Raw genomic sequence first — 20,371 nt, forward strand, 5'->3', positions numbered from 1 at the left:
GAAGGCTAATATGACATGCTGGGTCCCTGTACCAGCATCTTGGAGGTTCAAACAAATTATTCACAAAGCCCATGGCTAGATCTCTCACTCTGGCTGTAAAAAACACGAGAGAAAATCTTCCCCCGATTCATTCATTCATCCCTGGTTAAAACCTGTCCTGTTCGGCTGCTGTTCTCTTTTTTTATATATATAATTAATTTTTATTCAATTTCCAATACACATTCTATCCAAATTTGACATTCACATTAAACATATACATCTTTTGGACTTCCTTCAGCCTATCAGACAATTCTCCCTATTATCACTACATTTCACATTTCTTAAGTTTATATTGCACTTTATCACTCTTAATCTTAACCTATCTTTCGGCTGCTGTTCTCAAACATTACAATTTTTAATCTGGTTAGGTTACGTTATTTCTTTTTAACTTTCTCTTAACTTCCATATTTCAAAGTATCTTTCTTCAGAAGTGGTTTAGCTACACCTGATATTTTGTTTTACAACCCAATTTAATGTATTTTGCATGTTGTGGTATTTTACGTCTGTGGCTGTTGGTTTTTCTTTGGTTCAGTTTTAAAGAATCTGCATCTTTAGAGGCACCTGGACATGTGCAGATGAGAATGTGCAGGTTCCCCCTTTAGACCTTCTGTCAATCGTAAGGAAGCAGAAGAAATATTGACACTGAGGACAGAATCCCATCACCTTTGTCCCCCCCACGGTTTCACTGAATGCCTGGAGGCACTTCTGAACAGAGCTATTATCGGGCACATAAACAGCGAGAAACAAACCTGTTCATCCACTAATTTAAGCTGTGGGGAATAATTTCTCACTATAAAACTGAGTGAGAAATTGTTAATTGTTATCGAGCCCTAGGCTCAATAGACTGTCACGGGGTGTGGTGGGGGTGTGTGGAGAAAAGGACATCACACATTGCTTGGAGAAAGAAAGATAAAGGAAAAGTAGGTAAAGTAAATGCTGGTTTCCCCCGCCCACCAAAAATATCTTCTGATCAGCCCTATGATGCACAGACAGGCACCTAGGAAAAGTCAGTGCTAAGACCACCTAAGACCTTTAAAATTCTGCATTAAAAAAGGGTCAAACAGGCCCTGCTAATTTGGAAAGCAGTGAGGAAATATCACCCTCTTTGGTTTGGTATTGCATATTTATAGCCATAAATAGTTAGAACTTTAGCTGTTGGCAGTGCTAGCTTAGTTAACTGGGCAATGTCTAAGTCTAGACCCTGATATCCAGAAGAGACTCTTTTGATATCCAAAGGAGACCCTTTGAAATGAATGGGCCTGAATCAGTATTGTCAATTAATTTTAGTGGGTCTAAAATGAGTAGAAGGAACACTAGCTACAACCCAAAGTCACTTACCCAGCTGGTAAATATAGACAATGTACTTGCACAAAATGATTGACTATTCATACATATTGACATTTCCAATTGTAGTAATTCTCTGGGATATTTGTTTCCAACCCAACCCTTTAAAAAGTGACTTAAAGACAATGTATTATCTTGACTCGTCTGCTTCCTCAAAACTTCCAGTAATTTCATCAGAAACCATAGGAAAAGCCTTGGTTGTGGTTTATGGCAAGCCTGAAAAGAGCTAAACCATAAGCCCTAGATTCAGAAAACCTGCTACACTCCACTATGACACAGTGCCATGGCACACAACAACAAAACAACTAAGGAAGAGCAAACCAGCCACAATTTCCTCTCCAGTAGCCTTCAAGTTTCCTTGTTCACACCAAGCCATGGGTGGGGTTTTTTGGGGGGGGCAGGGAGTAGCTGCTTATACATTTCAGAAGCCTAAACGAGAAAACCTAAGTATCTAAAATAATTAACCTTAAAAGAAAGAAAGAAAGAAAGAAAGAAAGAAAGAAAGAAAGAAAGAAAGAAATTAAAGGTTATCAAAACTAAGAAAAGGTTGTAAAATTTCTTTCAAATTTCACATAAGAAGTATTACTCCAACTGTACCTGGTACTTTTTATATAGCAAAACACTCTTACCTCAATTAGCTTTCTTTCATAAGCATTTGCCAGTTCTTCGTGGTTTTCTACTTGTTTTTGCTCAGGAATGGCAAACTCACTATCTGTGTTCCAAAGGTTTGGCAATACTGAAAGAAAAAAACAAAATGCACAGCGCTAATTTAACTCGGGATTTAAAAAAACCCCCAATCCTTTCTAGAACTTCAGGCACTGCAGGCCCAAAACCACCACTGGACCTCAGAATTGGTTTGCATGAGCCACCAAGCCCGCTGGGCTCACAGAGCTGAGTCGTCTCTGTGTCCAGGAAACCGGACACAAACAGGCATGTAAAGCCAAAAGTGAGAAGGAATTAGTGATGGGGATCATTGTGCCCATTCCGTTGGCCAAAGTGCCAGGCAGATTTTGCACCTGTCCCCAGGTGTGTCTCACAATTTGTAGTAGATGGTGCTGAACGCTCACAGTAGTAGGCAGCTGATCAGCTGTATGTGACAGGATCGGACCCTCTGAATTTATGTGCAGCAAGGTTGCCTCACCATCTTTAAGACCTGCTGGTGTGGTATTTATATTCTCATGTACTATCTACAGAATTATAGTAAAGCAAAAACACTGGATATTGCCTTAATAGTTATTGCTCCAAAACATAACAAAGTAAGAAGCCAATACTGAGCACAGACGGGCCATTCTAGGAAACCAATTTAAAAATAAAATAAAAATAAGTGCAGTTTTGAAATTAGTGGCTGAAATGGGTGCTTAAAATCCATGCCGTTTTGAAAAATCCAGTCCGCCATCTTGATTCAAAACTGACCGGTTGTATCCAAGCCTAGGTGAAAACTTGCTCCTTGATCTCAGAAGCCATAATGTAACATTTGATTATGGTATCTTAAAAGGTGTTCAAATATACACTGTATAGCGAACAAACAACTTTCCAAAGGTAAAGGGCAGGATTCAAGAACTTACTTGGTTAGTTTATAACTAGCTTTTAAAAAATAGGTTCATTTAATCGTTATGAGGATATTCCATATTTTAATCAAACCATTATTACACTGTTGGGAGCCTTTCCCACACTCCCCATTTTTTTCAACAACAGTTTGTTTTTTTCTGCTGCAGTAAGTAAGCACATTTAAAATAACCTCCAGATCTGTTTCTGGAACTAAATGCCGTAAAATAATCTACAAGTACTTTACTGAGCACAACTTGTACAGGGATCACTGAGCAGACAAAATACTTTGGAAAGAAGATGCGGCATAAATCACACACACACACACAATCCTAAAGAAAGCATTAGAATAAAGCTATCTAAAGGGCTGTCATAGGGAGGATGGAACAAGCTTGTTTTCTCCTCTTTTAGAAGCTAAGACCCAAACCAATGTAATATGGAAGGCCCTGCCCTGTGGACTCCTTGCCAATTGAAGTTGGGCAAGAGCAGGGCCGTAGGAAGGGGGGCGGACCGCCCCGGGTGCCCTCACTGAGGGGGTTGACACTGGGCTCACCGCCCACCCGCAACTCCCAAGCCTACCCGGAGCCGTCGGGGTAAGGGGGGGAGCTGCACCGCTTTGCCAGTGGCATTCCCCTCTTCCCCCTTCGTTTTGACAGCTTGGGGGAGGCTTAGGAGTCACGGGTGGGTAGCGGCTGAATATCCGCCATTGGCGGCTCGCTCTGCCCCATGGGTGGCTCGCTCTGTTCCTGGCTGCAGGGCACGCACGCCACTCTGGGCATCCGAGTGGGTATCCCAAGCCTGGGAGGGTACCCTCCATGCCATGCCCCCCTCGGGAGCGCACCCGCCCTAGGCAGTGTGGGCATAGGCTCTGCCGCTGGGCAAGAGTCATCCTCTGCTTTCTTTTAGACATCTTTTTCAACAAATGTAGTTACTTTCGTTTTCCAATACACAAAAAGCAGTAACAACAAAGAAGAAAAAGAAGAGATCGAAGCGATGGGGTGGGTTTTAATTGTATTGTTCAAATAGGGCTTCGGAACAGTGATTTGTTGCCATTTTTTAATTAGTTATTTCCTCCAAGGAGCTCATAGTGGTGTACAGTGGTACCTCAGGTTACAGACACTTCAGGTTACAGACACTTCAGGTTACAGACTCGCTAACCCAGAAATAGTACCTCGGGTTAAGAATTTTACCTCAGGATGAGAACAGAAATCATGCGGCAGCAGCAGGAGGCACCATTAGCTAAAGTGGTACCTCAGGTTAAGAACAGCTTCAGTTTAAGAACGGACCTCCAGAACAAATTAAGTTCTTAACCCGAGGTACCACTGTTCATGGTTCTTCCTCCCCATTTTATCCTCAAAAAACAACCCTTTGAGGTAGGTTAGCCTGAGAGAAAGTGGCCAGCCCAAAGTCACCTAGTGCGCTTTCTGGTTGAGCAGGGAGGGATTCAAACCCTGATCTCCCAGGTCATAGTCCAACATTCTACCCGCTACATTACACTAGCTCTTGTGAGCCAGTGTGGTGTAGTGGTTAAGAGCGGTAGTCTCGTAATCTGGGGAACCGGGTTCGCGTCTCCGCTCCTCCACATGCAGCTGCTGGGTGACCTTGGGCCAGTCACACTTCTTTGAAGTCTCTCAGCCCCACTCACCTCACAGAGTGTTTGTTGTGGGGGAGGAAGGGGAAGGAGAATGTTAGCCGCTTTGAGACTCCTGAAGGGGAGTGAAAGGCGGGATATCAAATCCAAACTCTTCTTCTTCTTAATTCCTATCAATGCACCTTTGATGTATTAATGGAAGTTATGCTTGTAGCATTGTGTTTTGACATTGCACGCTGCCCGGCTGTATGCTCCACGAAATATTTAAATCAATAAATCGCAAGAGCAGGAACGTTATACTTAGGTGGTATTAGAGAGCTCGCAAAACCTTTAAATGAAATTGCTAAAGAAGGGGGTGCAGGAGCACATTCCTATGGAGAAGACGAAAAGGCAAGTGGTCGATACATCCGTCGGAGTGCCCAGAGGAGGCTGAGATTTGGGGCTCTTGATCCGCCTCCTCACACACACAGCCTGTTTCTGTGTTGTTCAGAATCAGCTGTCAGCAGCCGAGAAGCCGCAACCCTGTACGTGTTTATTCTGGAGTTAAGTCCGATTGAGCACCGCAGGAATTAACTTCCAAGTAAACATAACACGGATTATTCCTGTACGTTATGAATCTTGTTTATTTGTGTAGCCAGGGCCATCACACAAAAAACGAACCTGCATGTTTGAAGTCTTACTGAGTGAAGTGGCATGAGTCAAAGGAAACATTATGGACAAGGCAAAGTAAGGGGGAATATTGAGAGGCATGTTGGGGAGTGAAAAGCGAACTTTATTATCATCAAAGAATCAGAGTCATTATGCTTTTTTATTCCAAAACGAACCCTTTCAACCCTTAATCCATTAATGAATATCCAGAGGGGGTCTAGCTTTCCAGTTTTTTAATGACCGGCTTTAACCCTAGAAAGCTAGAGGGAAGCTAGGGGGAAGGGCCGTAGCTTAGTGGTTGAACATACGCCTTACATACAGACGGTCCCGGGTTCAATTTCCGGCATCTCCAGGTAAGGGCTAGGTGAGACCCACTGCCTGAAACCCCAGAAAGCTGCTTCCAGATAGTGGAGACAATATGGAGCAGGGACAATATGGAGTGAAAAGTTTTCTGACGTGCAAAAGGTGTCAAAATCCTGGTGGAACAAGGGCCATTGGACATTCCTGGCTCTGCTTCAACTCATGACTTGTGGGCCGCTGCCATTTTCAGCGCTATCAAATAGGACTGTGAGCAAGAAAATGTTTGGGAAGCCCTGAACTTTACTTTACTTTACTTCCTTGATTATATTACTTGGTGTTTGTTGGGAGATATATAGATATAGAGATATAGATATAGACACACACACACACACACACACACTTTTCATTTGATTAAGCTGTATATTTGGGGAGGGTGGGTGGATTCTCACTGAACTTATCTCATCTCACATTATTTCCAGCAGTCATGAAAGCAAGATGGGATGAAAGCAGATGAGAACACTCCCAGCGACAGTACTGTTCAATAGCACAGTTCTATTGTGTTTCTGTAAGCTGCCGTGGGGATCCTTCTGGACTAAAAAGCAGGGAGGAAATCAAACGGAATAAAACACAATTAAATAAAAACAAGAAGGGGAAACTTGCCAAAAAATCTCCTGCAGTAAATGGCCAGCAATCTGAAAAGCCCTTCCAGCTCATTCAGCCACATATTAAACACCCAGGACAAATGTACCAATAGCAAAAGTACATCAGAACTATATAAGGAGACTCCCAGACCCTGGGCTCAAAGAGGCGGTAAGTCTGTCATAATGCAGCCGTTTGTTTGTTTGTTTGTTTGTTTGTTTGTTTGTTTTGTTTGCTTGCTTGCTTGCTTGTTTGCTTCCCACCTTTCCCCCAGAACCAGGTGGATTACAAAAATTAAAACACACAGTGCTAAAACACAGAAAGCTACGAACATATAAAATATAATAGCTAAGAAGTAATTAAAATATAATGGAATTAAAGTGAAGTAAAAACCAAATCATGAGAAGGGAAGCTTCCCTGGAAAAGACCCTGATGTTGGGAAAGATTGAGGGCACAAGGAGAAGGGGACAACAGAGGATGAGATGGTTAGACAGTGTTCTCGAAGCTACAAACATGAACCTGACCAAACTGTGGGAGGCAGTAGAAGACAGGAGTGCCTGGCGTGCTCTGGTCCATGGGGTCACGAAGAGTTGGACACGACTAAACAACAACAACAACAAAAACTCAAATATATCACTGCACAGGTAGTAGATACAACAACAACAACAACAACAACAACAACAACAACAACAACAACAACAACAACAACAACGGCACAACACATTTAAAAGGCCTTTCCGTAAAGAGCAAAAGTCTATTGGAATAAATCAGTTTTTAACCTGCGGGTGGAAGGACATTATATAGGACAAGACTAAAAAGCAGACTGGGGGAGGGAAAGAGAAATGCCCCCTTTTAAAATCAAATAAACTGAGTCTGAGAAATGTGGTTGAAAATGCGTAGCAGCAAACGAGCAAAACAGAGAGTTAGATCCAGACGAAGTTAGCTGAACTTGTATCTTATTGAAATTCAATGCAAAGTGTTAGTCATGGTTACGTCAAGTCCCATTGATTTCCGATGGGAAGCAAATCCAACTAACCCAGTCCAGATCCAAGCCATATGGGACGAAGAAACAGACGAATCCATAAAAAGTGAGAGCTGTTGTTTTTTCTGATTATTTAAGCAAACCAGCCTTATCAAAAGGGCCCCTTTGCCACAGACCTTCAGCCAGAGAGTTTGGCGTTTGCCAAGCTCAGCAAGCAGTCAAACTGCTTACAAGTGTCATAGGCAGATACAAAGCAAATGAAGTCAGTGCAGAAGGAGGAAGAGGGAAATCAAAGAGCTTGAATGGAGCCTTTGATCAGAGAACTTCAATCGGCCCAATAAATAAAAGCATTAAGAGCCTGCTGCTGAGTTTGTAACAGCAGGGAATCCCAAATCCCACTGGCCCTCCACTCCTAGTATTCACAGTATAAAATTGTGGTTTTTTCCCTGTCGCCATTCCCCAATCACACAAGAATCCCGTAAGTCCCATATTCTACATGCCCCAACACCAGAAGTTTCTGGAAATAAAGGCATCCAAAGTCTGAGCGGACCACTGGAAATGTAACCCTGCTGCTGAAATGGGAGGTTGTGTGAGTTATTTTAGGTTTTATTTATTTCTGGATTATTTAAAATAATTGTTTTTCTGCTGATTTTGCTTATAGTTTTATCCTTTTTGTAAGCCACTGAGGGGTGTTTTTGCAATCAAGCAGTAGGTATATAGATATAGATAGATATAGACTAGCAGGGAGTGCCCAGTACTGGCCAGGTATTTTTAGAATTCAGAAAATACAGTGGTACCTTGGGTTACATACGCTTCAGGTCACATACGCTTCAGGTTACAGACTCCGCTAACCCAGAAATAGTGCTTCTACACACACACACACACACACACACACCTCCAAGCAAGCAAGAGCTCAAGAATGTGATCTAGCCAGGCAAAAGCACTCAAGGAGGCCCCAGGCTTGTGAGAGGTGTGGCCTAGAAATTGTCAATGTGATGTGGAGAGTAGATGTAGACGGAGTAGAGTACTAAGCACCAAAGAGAAAGGCCTGGAGGGGCAGACTCGGTTCTCAAGCCTGAGGCTCACCACTCCTGCCCTAGCAGAAAGTGCTTCAATATGACAGGGCAATATAGGCTTCACCCTTCCTGCTGTAGACAAAGTCTCAGGGGCAGAATGAGGGCGGCGGCAATGGCTTAAATGGACAGGGGAGACTGACAAAAAAAATAGCATTTCCTGTCTACCCACAAATGGTGGATTCCTCATTTAAGGCAAAACCACTGGACACGACTCAGTGCTATCAGTTCTAAACTCGCTGGGGGAAACAGATCGGGAGGACTTGATGATGATGATGATGATGATTGTTACAGTGGTACCTCGGGTTACATACGCTTCAGGTTACAGACTCCGCTAACCCAGAAATAGTGCTTCAGGTTAAGAAATTTGCTTCAGAATGAGAACAGAAATAGCACGCTGGCGGCGCAGCAGCAGCAGGAGGCCCCATTAGCTAAAGTGGTGCTTCAGGTTAAGAACGGACCTCTGGAACAAATTGAGCACTTAACCCGAGGTACCACTGTATTGTTATATTCCATGACTCTGTCATGTCCCTTGAACACCAGCTGAACACCAGTTTTATCATCATAAAAACATGAAAAATAATTTCTCCTACCATTTACCTTATTGCACACCCTCAAGGGGGTGGGAAAAACCACAAAATAATTTCAACTAATTAGACAAATGGTAGCAATATTGACACCAGCCTACCTCCAACAAGGGCTACAGCAAGGTTAGGTAACTGTTGAGTTTCAGGAAGTGTTGCTTTGGCTAATGGAAATTAAATGGTAACCTCATTTTAAGAGCTTGTCAAAACCACTTCGCAATGCAAAGAGAAATGATCAAAAGGTTTCTGTCACTAAGAGGAGCAGCCTGCAATTACTTGGGTGAGCACATTGCTTTGCTTAAAAAAAAAAAGTTGATTTGCTAAAATATTCTCTCATCTGGCCAGAATTCCACTGAAGTTGAAGAGGGGTCTTATTTAATAGAGATGGTTCTCAATTGCCCTGTAGATGACACACGTACCAAAAGATATATCCAATTTGCACTTGGCATGAACTACACTTCGTTGCTGCAAATGCAGTCTGAAAAATAACTTCTATATGCAGTGAAACATTAAGGCAGATGCGTTAATGGCCATGGCTCCCTCTGAATCCTCTGATCCAAAACAAAAACAGGAAACATTCAAGAGTGAGGACATGGACTCAAAGTTGGGCAGGGAATGAGACTATGCAGCAGAGCTAGCTTGATGAAGCCCTCCTCTGCTCTTGGAGCTGACAAGAAGAAGAGTTTGGATTTGATATCCCGTCTTTCACTCCCCTTCAGGAGTCTCAAAGCGGCTAACAATCTCCTTTCCCTTCCTCCCCCACAACAAACACTCTGTGAGGTGAGTGGGGCTGAGAGACTTCAAAGAAGTGTGACTGGCCCAAGGTCACCCAGCAGCTGCATGTGGAGGAGCGGAGATGCGAACCCGGTTCCCCAGATTATGAGTCCACCACTCTTAACCACTACACCACACTGGCTCTCTGACAAGGTGAGAGACCCAAGCCCTTCCCATCCCTTAGAGGATGAGAGGGAAATCTTAGGTACAGCCATCTGTGACACACTGGGAGAGACTGGGGGGAGAGGAGGTGCACCCAGCAAGAACTCCCAGAGAGATGTGGTGCATCAAGAGAAGGGGAGAATACCCCCCCACTCCCCAGTTGAGTGCCTGTCTTCAGGTCAGGATTTGCTGAAGGGACACAACTTCTTGTGAGTAGCCGAGCCTTCTCTGCTCCTGCTTAAATACTTGGTTAGAAGGCAGGGAAACATGTTAGAACAACTGTCAGGTCTTGGAACTCTTGCTACCAATCCTGGACTAGGGCTGAGCAACTTATCGATGTATCATCCAAAACCCGTTTGAAGTCCATATTGGTTTCATAATGTTTGACTTAGCAATATATCATGAATCAGGGTGTGTGTGTGTGTGTGTGTGTGTGTATCCACACTATGCAAAAATCATGATGCGGGGAAAACCATGAAGCCAGCCAATGCCTCTACTTAAAAAAAAGGTAAAGGGACCCCTGACCATTAGGTCCAGTCGTGACCGACTCTGGGGTTGCGGCGCTCATCTCGCTTTATTGGCCGAGGGAGCCGGCATTTGTCCGCAGACAGCTTCCGGGTCATGTGGCCAGCATGACTAAGCCGCTTCTGGCGAACCAGAGCAGCGTACGGAAACGGCGTTCACCTTCCTGACGGAGCGGTACCTATTTATCTACTTGCACTTTCACGTGCTTTCGAACTTCTAGGTTGGCAGGAGCAGGGACCGAGCAATGGGAGCTCCACCACTATTTCAGACACTGTGGTATATCATGATGTTCAGCTGGTGATATATCATGATGTTGAAAACCAGATGTCGGCCAGCCCTATCCTGGACTGCTGAACCTTGTCTTTGCCTCTTGAACTGGTTATGCTGCTGCCACCGCTTTGCTTTGTAAGAGCACCGGGACTAGATACTTTCCTAGCCACTAAGTCTGTACCATTGATCTGCTACAATTAAAGTTTGCTTCTTACTTCCAAATAAGCACCACTGTGGTTGGGTTTTGGACAGGAGCTGGGATATTTGTTCACAGCTAATTCAAAAATAATAATAGTACTGGACTGAACTGAACTGCAAATATCTGGGAATGCTGCTGTTCAAGCCATGGCTCAAGGTAAGAAGTGGGTTTTTAAACGGTGCTAAAGTGGATCTGACAAGCATTTAAACAGCTGGAGGAAACAGGTGGCCTGTCAGTCTTGCGGCTCGGGCAGTTGCACTATTTGTGGAATGAGCTCGTGCTTGGCTCAAAGTGCTCGATGTCGCACTGCCAACAACCATCTTGGCTCAAATTTGCGTTATCCCAGCAATGAAGAAATGAGCAATCAAGGACAATTAGGAATTACCTGCCTTGATGGCATCGCTCAGTTGCTGCTAGGAATGATTAGCGCAAAGCTCCAGCCTTTTCACCTCCTCCTTTGTAACAGTTATCCCAACAGGCAAATTGTTAACTATTAAGATGATAAGGTAAGAACTTTCATCTTAAGGTACACATAAATACTCCTAGTTGGTAGCAGAATGCTGTATCTGGGAGACTAAGATAATGCACTAGCCCTCCTATCTTTTTAATAAATAATAATAAAGAACTATTGAACAAATATAGAAAGAAAACTACAATAAAATGAAAATACTTTTTTTTTTTTTTTACTTCTTTTGCAAAAGCAGATTCTAACCACAATAAAGTGAGACCTGTCTGTATCTCCGCCATCACTAATCTAAGAAGCAAAATTTCTCTCTGACAACAAAGGAATCATATTTGGATGTGTGTCCTGTGATGGACAATCAGCAAGAGATTTGTGGTTGTGTTTCCACAGGCAGCAAACCTCACCTCATCGCAAGTATTCACTTCTTCAGATACTGTCCCCATAAAGGTGAGACCCCTGGATTGTGGTGTCAACCATTGCGGGCTGCCCAGGTGGCACTGCCCCACAACATGGCCTTTTCAGTGGCAGTTCCCCATTTATGGAATGGCCTCCCTGGCGAGGTGTATCCATCTTCCTCATTACTGATTCCTTTAGGAGGAATCTGAAAACAACTAGATTTTTTATTTTTGGCTCTAGCCTTTTCTAGCATCTTCTTCCTTTGGCTAAAAGGAACTATACCCCACCAGTACAGGTTATTCTCCAGCTGAGCACAGGAGTAAAGAGTGCAGCAATGCAGGGAAACTATATGCTCTCCTTGAAGTTCAGAGTACGTCTGTGCCGTATGTTCTAGTTTAGAAGTTACAGAACTCAAGGATTCATCTACCCAGGTAGCTACCTTATTGTTTTCTGTGGCAACAGTTGCTCTGAAGCTGTTTGCAGAAAGGAGGAGGATTTTCTCGTTGGTTAATCCCAGGTACACGGCAGGTGGGTGATGTATAATAATAATAATAATAATAATAATAATAATAATAATAATTTATTTATTTATACCCCGCCCATCTGGCTGAGTTTCCCCATCTGGCTGAGTTTATAGAAGGATTCTGTGCATTTCTGTAAAGTTCAGATTCACTCCATTTCCACTGATACAACTCCCCTTTACTGCTCGCTGCCACAAGCTCAGAATATAAAGCACCAATAGAAATAAATTTCATCCCATCCTTATCCAGCCACCACTGCAAGTCCTCTCCTAAAGAGACCGGGCTTTGGACAGGTTTATTCTTCTTGTCAAGGTTTGGCTCCCCTTCTTTGCTTGTAGAGCCTCTTTCATTATCAAATGAGGCTCCATCAAGCCACCTTCTTTCATACAAATGTATGACAAGGGGGCTTGTGAAGAAGGCGCAGCAGAGACTGTATTTTTTGAGAATACTAAGGAAAAACCATCTTCTGCAGAAACTGCTGCTTGCCTTCTATCACTGTGCCATTGAGAGCGTGCTCACTTATGGCTTACGTGTGTGGTACGGAAGCTGTACTACCCAGGACAGGATGGGGTTGTGCAGGGTTGTTAAGGCAGCAGAGAGCATTGTTGGCTGCCCACTCTCCACCTTAGAGCAGATTTATGCCACAAGGTGACATAGGAAGGCACTGGACATAGTAAAAGATCCATCGCATCCTGGTCACTGCCTCTTCGAGCTCTTGCCATCGGGACAGAGATACAGGACGATGAAGACAAGAATGAGCCGTCTTAAGAACAGCTTCTTCTCCAGAGCGATCTCGGCCCTGAATGGGAAGCCCAGACTTTGAAAGTCATCCAATCTCCCTTGCTGTATTATACTGTATTGTTTAATTAGTGTTTTTATGGAGCAGTCAAGTAATTTCGTTGTCCCCGAAGGGGGCAATGACAATAAAGATATTATTATTATTATTATTATTATTATTATTATTATTATTATTATTATTAAAAACAGACTTACATTCACGCAACAGCTCAGAGTCTCTCTTTAAGGGAAGAAAGAGAACTCGGGACAAGCTAAGCCTGGAAAGTGATGAGCGCCAAAAGCATGAACAACCAAAGTAATATCTTCTGAAAACATAGCATCAGCATCAATAATGACACTTGGGTGAGCAGAATGTATGTCAGCATCCAGAAGAGACATAAGATCCTCTCCAGGAAGGTAAGATTCACTCGCTGTGTCGTCACCATCATCCCCATCTTCATCATCTCAGCTCAGCGAGTTGTTGACTGCAAGATTTACATCAAGGTTTGTCCGCTGGAGCTCTCTTATAATTACACTCCTAGATTTTCCTTGTGAAACAACTTGTGCCTGTGAAATGAGTTCTTCTGCAATAACAGATGCTGGAATCATTGGCTGGGGCTGACTACCCAAGAGCCCAGATCCTCTATCACGTCCTGTTCAAATAACACGTGTTTGCTTCCTGGAATCCCTAGCTCCAGCTGATGATCTACCAGAGGATCCTTCTTCACTTCCTCCGACATTAGAGCTCCAGCAACTCCCAAGGCAGTTGCCTGCCAGTCTGCCCAGAGTTTCAGAATCTTAAAACGCCCCTGCTTATCCAGGCAGGATTGCTGAAAGGCACTGTTTCTGGCAAAGCTGAAATGGCTGGATGAGAAAATGCTTTTGGAATGCTGTTGGGGTTTTTTTTAATGCTTTAGAATGGATGTGCAAGGGTGCAAGGGCAGGATATACCATATTTTTCTGTGTATAAGACTAGGTTTTCCCCCTAAAAAATAATGTCAAAAATTAAGGGGCATCTTATACTCTGGGCCATCTCCCCCCCCCCCATTTTCTTAAATCCGAGTCCCCAAAAATAGGGGGCGTCTTATACATGCCTTATAAAGTATTTGGGCATTTCCAGCTGTTCCTTTCTGACGAGGTATTTGTCACTCTAAATTATACCAGGCAGTTGAGCAACTAGGAGGTTTGGTTTCGATCTTACGGAAAGGTAGCACTTCTAGGGGAAATGTGAGCTTTCTCCAAAATTCAGCACCATCCAGGTCAAGGCTTAGGTGATGCAAATCAGTCACTTCAGAAAACCCCAACTGGGAAGGAATGTTGCTTGCATTCAGGGAGACATCCAAGTAAACTTGTTTAACATCCGACTGTTGAGCGCTAAAGTGAGCCCTTGTCTCCCATTGCTCACCACAGGACTTGGGCACACCTAACTTCCAATGAAGCAATTGCTCAATACCATTCTAGAACATAAAGAGATTAAAAGCATATTTGCAAAGAAAGAAGGGTGGTAAATTAGGAGGGCTATTTGTAAAGTCAGCTGTACCACACAGGGGATAAACAGCAACATAAAATCACTGCTGTCCAAAAGCAGCAATGGACTAATATTTCCCATAAGGAAAACAACATAATAAAACCATGTAAGCTCTGCCAGCCGGTGCCAACTCAGATCAGCTGTGCTGACCCAGCAGCTGGAGAGGTCCTCAGAGGAAAGAAGTCAAAAACTCTTAAGGCAATGTGGTAGACTACTGATAAAATGTCTGGCAACAACAGCGAAACAACACAAATATCACCGTGTACACTGTGATAAGCCACTTGCCTCAGTGTTATAAAATCCTGTACCATTATTTTGAGGAGGAAAGAGCAAGAGACGCACAGGCTGCACTCACCAACCTCCCAAATCCAAGAGTTTGCAATAAAATTACTGCTTTAAAAATTAATCCTTCCCTTCCAGCGTTAAGAGAAGTACATGGAAAACATCACTCGATAATTAACCTGCTGCTTGCATTATTACCCAACCGCTCCTCCAAGACTTCAAACCACACCGGCTCTCAGATTTTAAGAACATTTCGTTATCTCTGCTTAGCCTCTGGCAAAAGGCAGGAGTTCAGTTAAATAAATATATGGCATGCCAGAAGAAGTGTCCTGTGGTTATACATGTTGCTCATGCACAAAATGCAAACACAACCTTCCCAAGGAATTTTGTGCGTGAAATGGTAATAAATCAGGGCAGAGGACATGTTACTGTAGTCAGTGTTGTGAACGGAGGACAACTTTTCCATCCAGAAGGTCCCCGGTTCAATTTCCGGAATCTCCATTTAAAACTATCAGGTAGCAGGGGGATGGGAGAGGTCTCCATCTATGACCCCTGCTTGTTGAGGAACCTTAGGGCTATATGGACAAAAAGTCAGACTTGATAGAGGATGGCTTGCTAACTAGACATAGGGATTTATTAGAATTCCTGCTCCATGATTGCAGTAATGGGATTGTTGTCTTTCACATGATGGTATGTATTTTGACTCCACAGAGTGGGAAGTGACAAAGACAGGATGTTTGTGTTACTGTGTTCCGTGAAGTGAGACTATTGTCCTTTTTCTCTCTCTTTGCTGTCTGATGCTAGAGAGAGAGGGAGCCATGTTGCAGTGCTCCGTGTGTGTTTATATGTAAATAAAGTAGATTAGCCAAAATGCTGAGGTCTGTTACGCAACTGTGCAAACTCTGCTGATCCCTAAGTGTGCCGGTTTCGGTTGGCATCGGTCGCTGTGATGTTCGGGCAGAAGAAAGCTTCTGAAGTTCCCAAACGATCGACCAGGAGGGAGGGAACATGCCAGTCAGGCATGTGTCTCTGTCAGGGTCCTAATCGAGTGTAGGCCGAGCTCCTGACAGTATTCAAAGCAGCCCTAAGGCAAGCGTTCCATCAGTGCAAGGATTTTTGCCTGCCCAACAAGACATTCTCTTCTGGAGGTTCCAGACCAGATTTGGGGATGGCACAGGGCACATGTGGGGGAAGGAGATGGGGAGTCATGCCGTGCAGGAGGAAGTTGTTCTGCTTGCACAATTGTTTAGTTGAATGCCACCAATGTGTGTGTAAGCTAATTAACTGGTGTGATTGGTCGGCTAAAGATTATTATTATTTTTTAAACTCAAGACAAAACTTTGTCCACTCCCCCCAACCCAAGCAGATTGGTGAAGCCGGCAATAACCAAATAAACAAAGACTTGTGACACTGCAACTATGCAGTTGCGAGAGATGCAGCAGCTGCCTTGTTCTCGGACATCTTTCGGCAGGGCCTGCAAGACGGAGCTGTTCCGACAGGCCTTTGGTCTGGGCCCAGTCTGACCCCCTTCTTTCTATGGGACCCTGCATGTAAGTGGCCTCTCTGGCTATTTCTATTGGCCCATATGGGACCAGCACAAGTGGTTGGGCCTGGTGAAATTTTAATTCCTTACTCCTACGGTTATGATTTGTGGGTTCCCACTCAATTTTATTTTGATTTTAAATGTGATTCGAATTGTATTTTAAACTAATTGTTTGATTTTGTGTTTTTAATGTATTTTATATATTTGGTGTTAGCCGCCCTGAGCCAGGTCTCGGTCGGGGAGGGCGGGGTATAAATAAAATTGTTGTTGATGATGATGTAAGGTTGGTTAAGATAGCTGTTTCCTTTCCACTTCAAGTGGTTGTTTTGTCTTTCATGGTGAAACTGACAACTACCTTCCTCCTGACAAAAGGAACTAGAGGCCTCAGGGCTACAGACATGGGAGCTACCGGCGCAGCAGTTGCTGTGTTGGACTAGGAGTTGGGAGTCCAGGATTCAAATCTCTACCTGGCCATGAAGGTCCTAGGGCAACCTTGGAACCATCACAATCTCTCTCAGCCTAAACTACCTCGCAGGGTTGTCGCAAGGGACAAAAGGGGAAGGGGAAGAAAAAATACATGCCGCCTTGAGCTCCTTGAAGTAAAGGTGGGAATATAAATGCAATAAATAGCCATATATTTCAATTTAGAAGTCTTGCTTACACCTCCAGCAAACAAATGTCTCTGAAACATCCAGGGTTTGTTCCCCAGTTTCCCAATTAACAGTAGTATCAAGGATTAGCAACCCGTATGGCCAAGCATTGAACCTATTCCAACTAGAAACACGTTTCATCTAGTTCCCAGGCTCTCTCTCCTTTTCCAGCAAAGTTTTTAAAAAAACAAATATTTGCCACCAACCATATCTTTCCTTGTAATGTGAAAATCCAAATCCCAATAATCTGATTTATTCTGAGCCATTCCCTGCAATTACATTAAATCCTAAAATGCACAGTGTTCTAAGGTCTATTTATCAGGACCTTTTCTTTGGATAACGCAAGAAGGTAAAGAAGATTACTCACAACTAACATATTAATTATGATGGAGCAGGGCTGAAATTGAAAATCTATGTGAGCCACACAATTCTGGTATCCCTGATGAATACAGCTTTCGCCAGAATGTCAGGGAAATGGCTCCTGACAAACTTCCAAATGTAAAAAAGACTGAATTCCACTGCCCCATCTGTCCATACCCAAGTTACTTCAAAAGATAAATTTAAGAACTAAACTAATATATTTTAGACATAGAAGATCTCATCTCCAGCAATAAAATGGAAGGAAATTAGTGGGTCAGTTTTGGTTTATTCCAGCGTTCCTTGTCATTTGCAACAACAAAAAGAAAGAGGTTTTTAAGACAAAGCGCTACCAGCATCTGACACATCAGCATAAATTAAAAGCAAAGAGACCCTGAAATTTCCCATGTTATATACCACATTTTCCCATGTATAAGACACCCCCATGTATAAGACGCCCCCTGCTTTTAGGGACTCCAAATTAAGAAAACATCCCTCAACACTACCTGTGTATAAGACGAGCCCCAATTTTAAACCTAATTTTTTGGTAAAAAAAAATTTAGTCTTATACACGGAAAAATACGGCCATTACCCTTTTCGTTGGACTCGTCAGTTTTCACACAGCTGATAGGGCCACAACTACAACAAGCTCCTTAGCCCTATGTTATGCAGGGTATTTTGAAAGGGGAAGGGGGGAAAACAGAGCTTTAAATTAACTATTTTGTTCCCAGCGGAGCTCATTCCCTCGGCCTGAAAAGCGAGATGAGCGCCGCACCCCATAGTCGCCTTTGACTGGACTTTACCGTCCAAGGGACCTTTTCCTTTTCTTTAATTTTTAACCATCTTAATGTGTTGAAGCAAAAAGAGGGAGCGAGGGAGGGACAGACAGAGGGAGAATTGAGGGACCCTCTAATGCAGGGTTTCCCAAACTTGGGTCTCCAGCTGTTTTTGGACTACAGCTGCCATAATCCATAGCTGGCAGGACCAGTGGTCAAGGATGATGGGAATTGTAGTCCGAAAACAGCCAGAGACCCAAGTTTAGGAACCTCTGCTCTAATGCTCACTTACAAAAAGTAGAGCAGAATACTGGCAAAGACCTTAACAGGTCTGTACACTAGTTGCTGTAAACCATAGGGAGGCAGAGTGCTGTTGTGCTTAGGTTTCGCTTGTGCGCTTTCCACAGACATCTTGGTCACTGTGAGAACAGGATGCTGGACTAGGCTGGCCCTTAGTCTGATCCAGCAGGACAGTATTCTTTCTCACAATCCCATCTCCTTGGCACACATCTATCTGCTTCTATAAAACTGAAAAGTATCACTCTCCGTTTAAAAACACACACACAGACACACACACTTTGGAGTTGCCTGCGTATGACTTGAGAATTATACTTTGATTCCTTAAGCCTGGCACTTTCACAGTTTATAAAGAAGCTGTATCCTCTGTGTTCAAAGGAAGGGAATCTCTAAGTATTTGATATTCAGGTTATGTATATTCATAAGAAATGCTTATAATGGATTAAATAGGCATAGCTAAACAATTAAACTGAAAATTTAAAATGTAATTGCGGTCTTAGAAAGTTTTTCGTCCACGTGCTGCAGAACCACTTTAATTCGGCAATGAACTCATTCTTTGAACATATATTGTGGGGGGTTTTTTATTACCAAATAAATTAAAAAGGCTTCAAGTGAAGATAACTGTTAGCTTTATTATGATGATTTGACATCCACCAAATGATAATATTAGTTCTGAGCTGTTGTGCCTAAAGGAATTATAAAGTCTCTTTTTTAAAAAAAAAGTCATTTGAGTGACACCTAAGTAAAATTGAATAAATCTCTCGGTTTGTTTTTATTTAGGTCAAAGATGAACTGCGGTGCAGCAGTTGCTAGCACGGTGGGCTCAGATGTGGGAACTGGAAGCTCAAATCCCTGCTTAGCTTTGAAACCTGGACATCCCTCTATTTACCTCAAAAATGTTTTGTGGCTAAAAAAAAAAAAAGCCAATGCAATTCTGGGCTGCATCAATAGGAGTATAGCATCTAGATCAAGGGATGTAATAGTGCCACTGTATTCTGCACTGGTCAGACCTCACCTGGAGTACTGTGTCCAGTTCTGGGCACCACAGTTCAAGAAGGACACTGACAAACTGGAACGTGTCCAGAGGAGGGCAACCAAAATGGTCAAAGGCCTGGAAACGATGCCTTATGAGGAACGGCTAAGGGAGCTGGGCATGTTTAGCCTGGAGAAGAGGAGGTTAAGGGGTGATATGATAGCCATGTTCAAATATGTAAAAGGATGTCACATAGAGGAGGGAGAAAGGTTGTTTTCTGCTGCTCCAGAGAAGCGGACACGGAGCAATGGATCCAAACTACAAGAAAGAAGATTCCACCTAAACATTAGGAAGAACTTCCTGACAGTAAGAGCTGTTCGACAGTGGAATTTGCTGCCAAGGAGTGTGGTGGAGTCTCCTTCTTTGGAGGTCTTTAAGCAGAGGCTTGACAACCATATGTCAGGAGTGCTCTGATTGTGTTTCCTGCTTGGCAGGGGGTTGGACTCAATGGCCCTTGCGGTCTCTTCCAACTCTATGATTCTATGATTTGAGCAACTGCAAAAGCTTGAAGCCTTTAATGCCAGTTCCAGGGGGATCTTATATTCTTTGTTTATTCGTGTATTTATTATTTCAGTTTGTATGTCGCTTTCCCACATAACTGTGCCCACAGTGGCTCCCGTAACAACAGAAAATATAAAGCAGTATTACAGTAACAACCCAAACACTGATTCATTTCAAAACATCGTGGTCTGCATTCAATGAAGTTTTACTCAAGAGCAGACCCACTTAAATTAATGGACATGACTAACTCACACCCATTAAGTTCAATGGGTCTACTTGGATGTAACCCTCTGGGCAGGACTAGTGTCAGATTCAGCCCAATATGACAATCCAGATAAATAGTTCATCTTAATGATACAGATATTATAACAAATTAATTATAATATAATAATAATAAAAATTTATTATTTATACCCCGCCCATCTGGCTGAGTTTCCCCAGCCACTCTGGGTGGCTTCCAACAAAAGATTAAAAATACATTAAAACTTCAATCATTAAAATCTTCCCTAAACAGGGTTGCCTTCAGATGTCTTCTAAAAGTCAGAGATTCGCTTATTTCCTTGACGTCTGAT

At 43.1% G+C, this 20,371-nt stretch overlaps 1 protein-coding gene across 4 annotated transcripts in view; it reads right to left on the reverse strand.

Annotated features, from left to right (window-relative positions):
- SNX29 (sorting nexin 29) overlaps positions 1–20,371 on the reverse strand; it is a 222,063-nt gene that overhangs the window by 146,639 nt on the left and 55,053 nt on the right. For all 4 annotated transcript variants that reach the window (XM_083412536.1, XM_083412539.1, XM_083412538.1 and 1 more), the window contains one exon: positions 2,013–2,119. In XM_083412536.1, the coding sequence (XP_083268662.1) occupies positions 2,013–2,119 (107 nt within the window). The remainder of the gene's footprint in view (positions 1–2,012; positions 2,120–20,371) is intronic.

This window comes from Podarcis tiliguerta, assembly GCF_965153285.1.
Source record: "Podarcis tiliguerta genome assembly, chromosome: 14".
Taxonomy (NCBI): domain Eukaryota; kingdom Metazoa; phylum Chordata; class Lepidosauria; order Squamata; family Lacertidae; genus Podarcis; species Podarcis tiliguerta.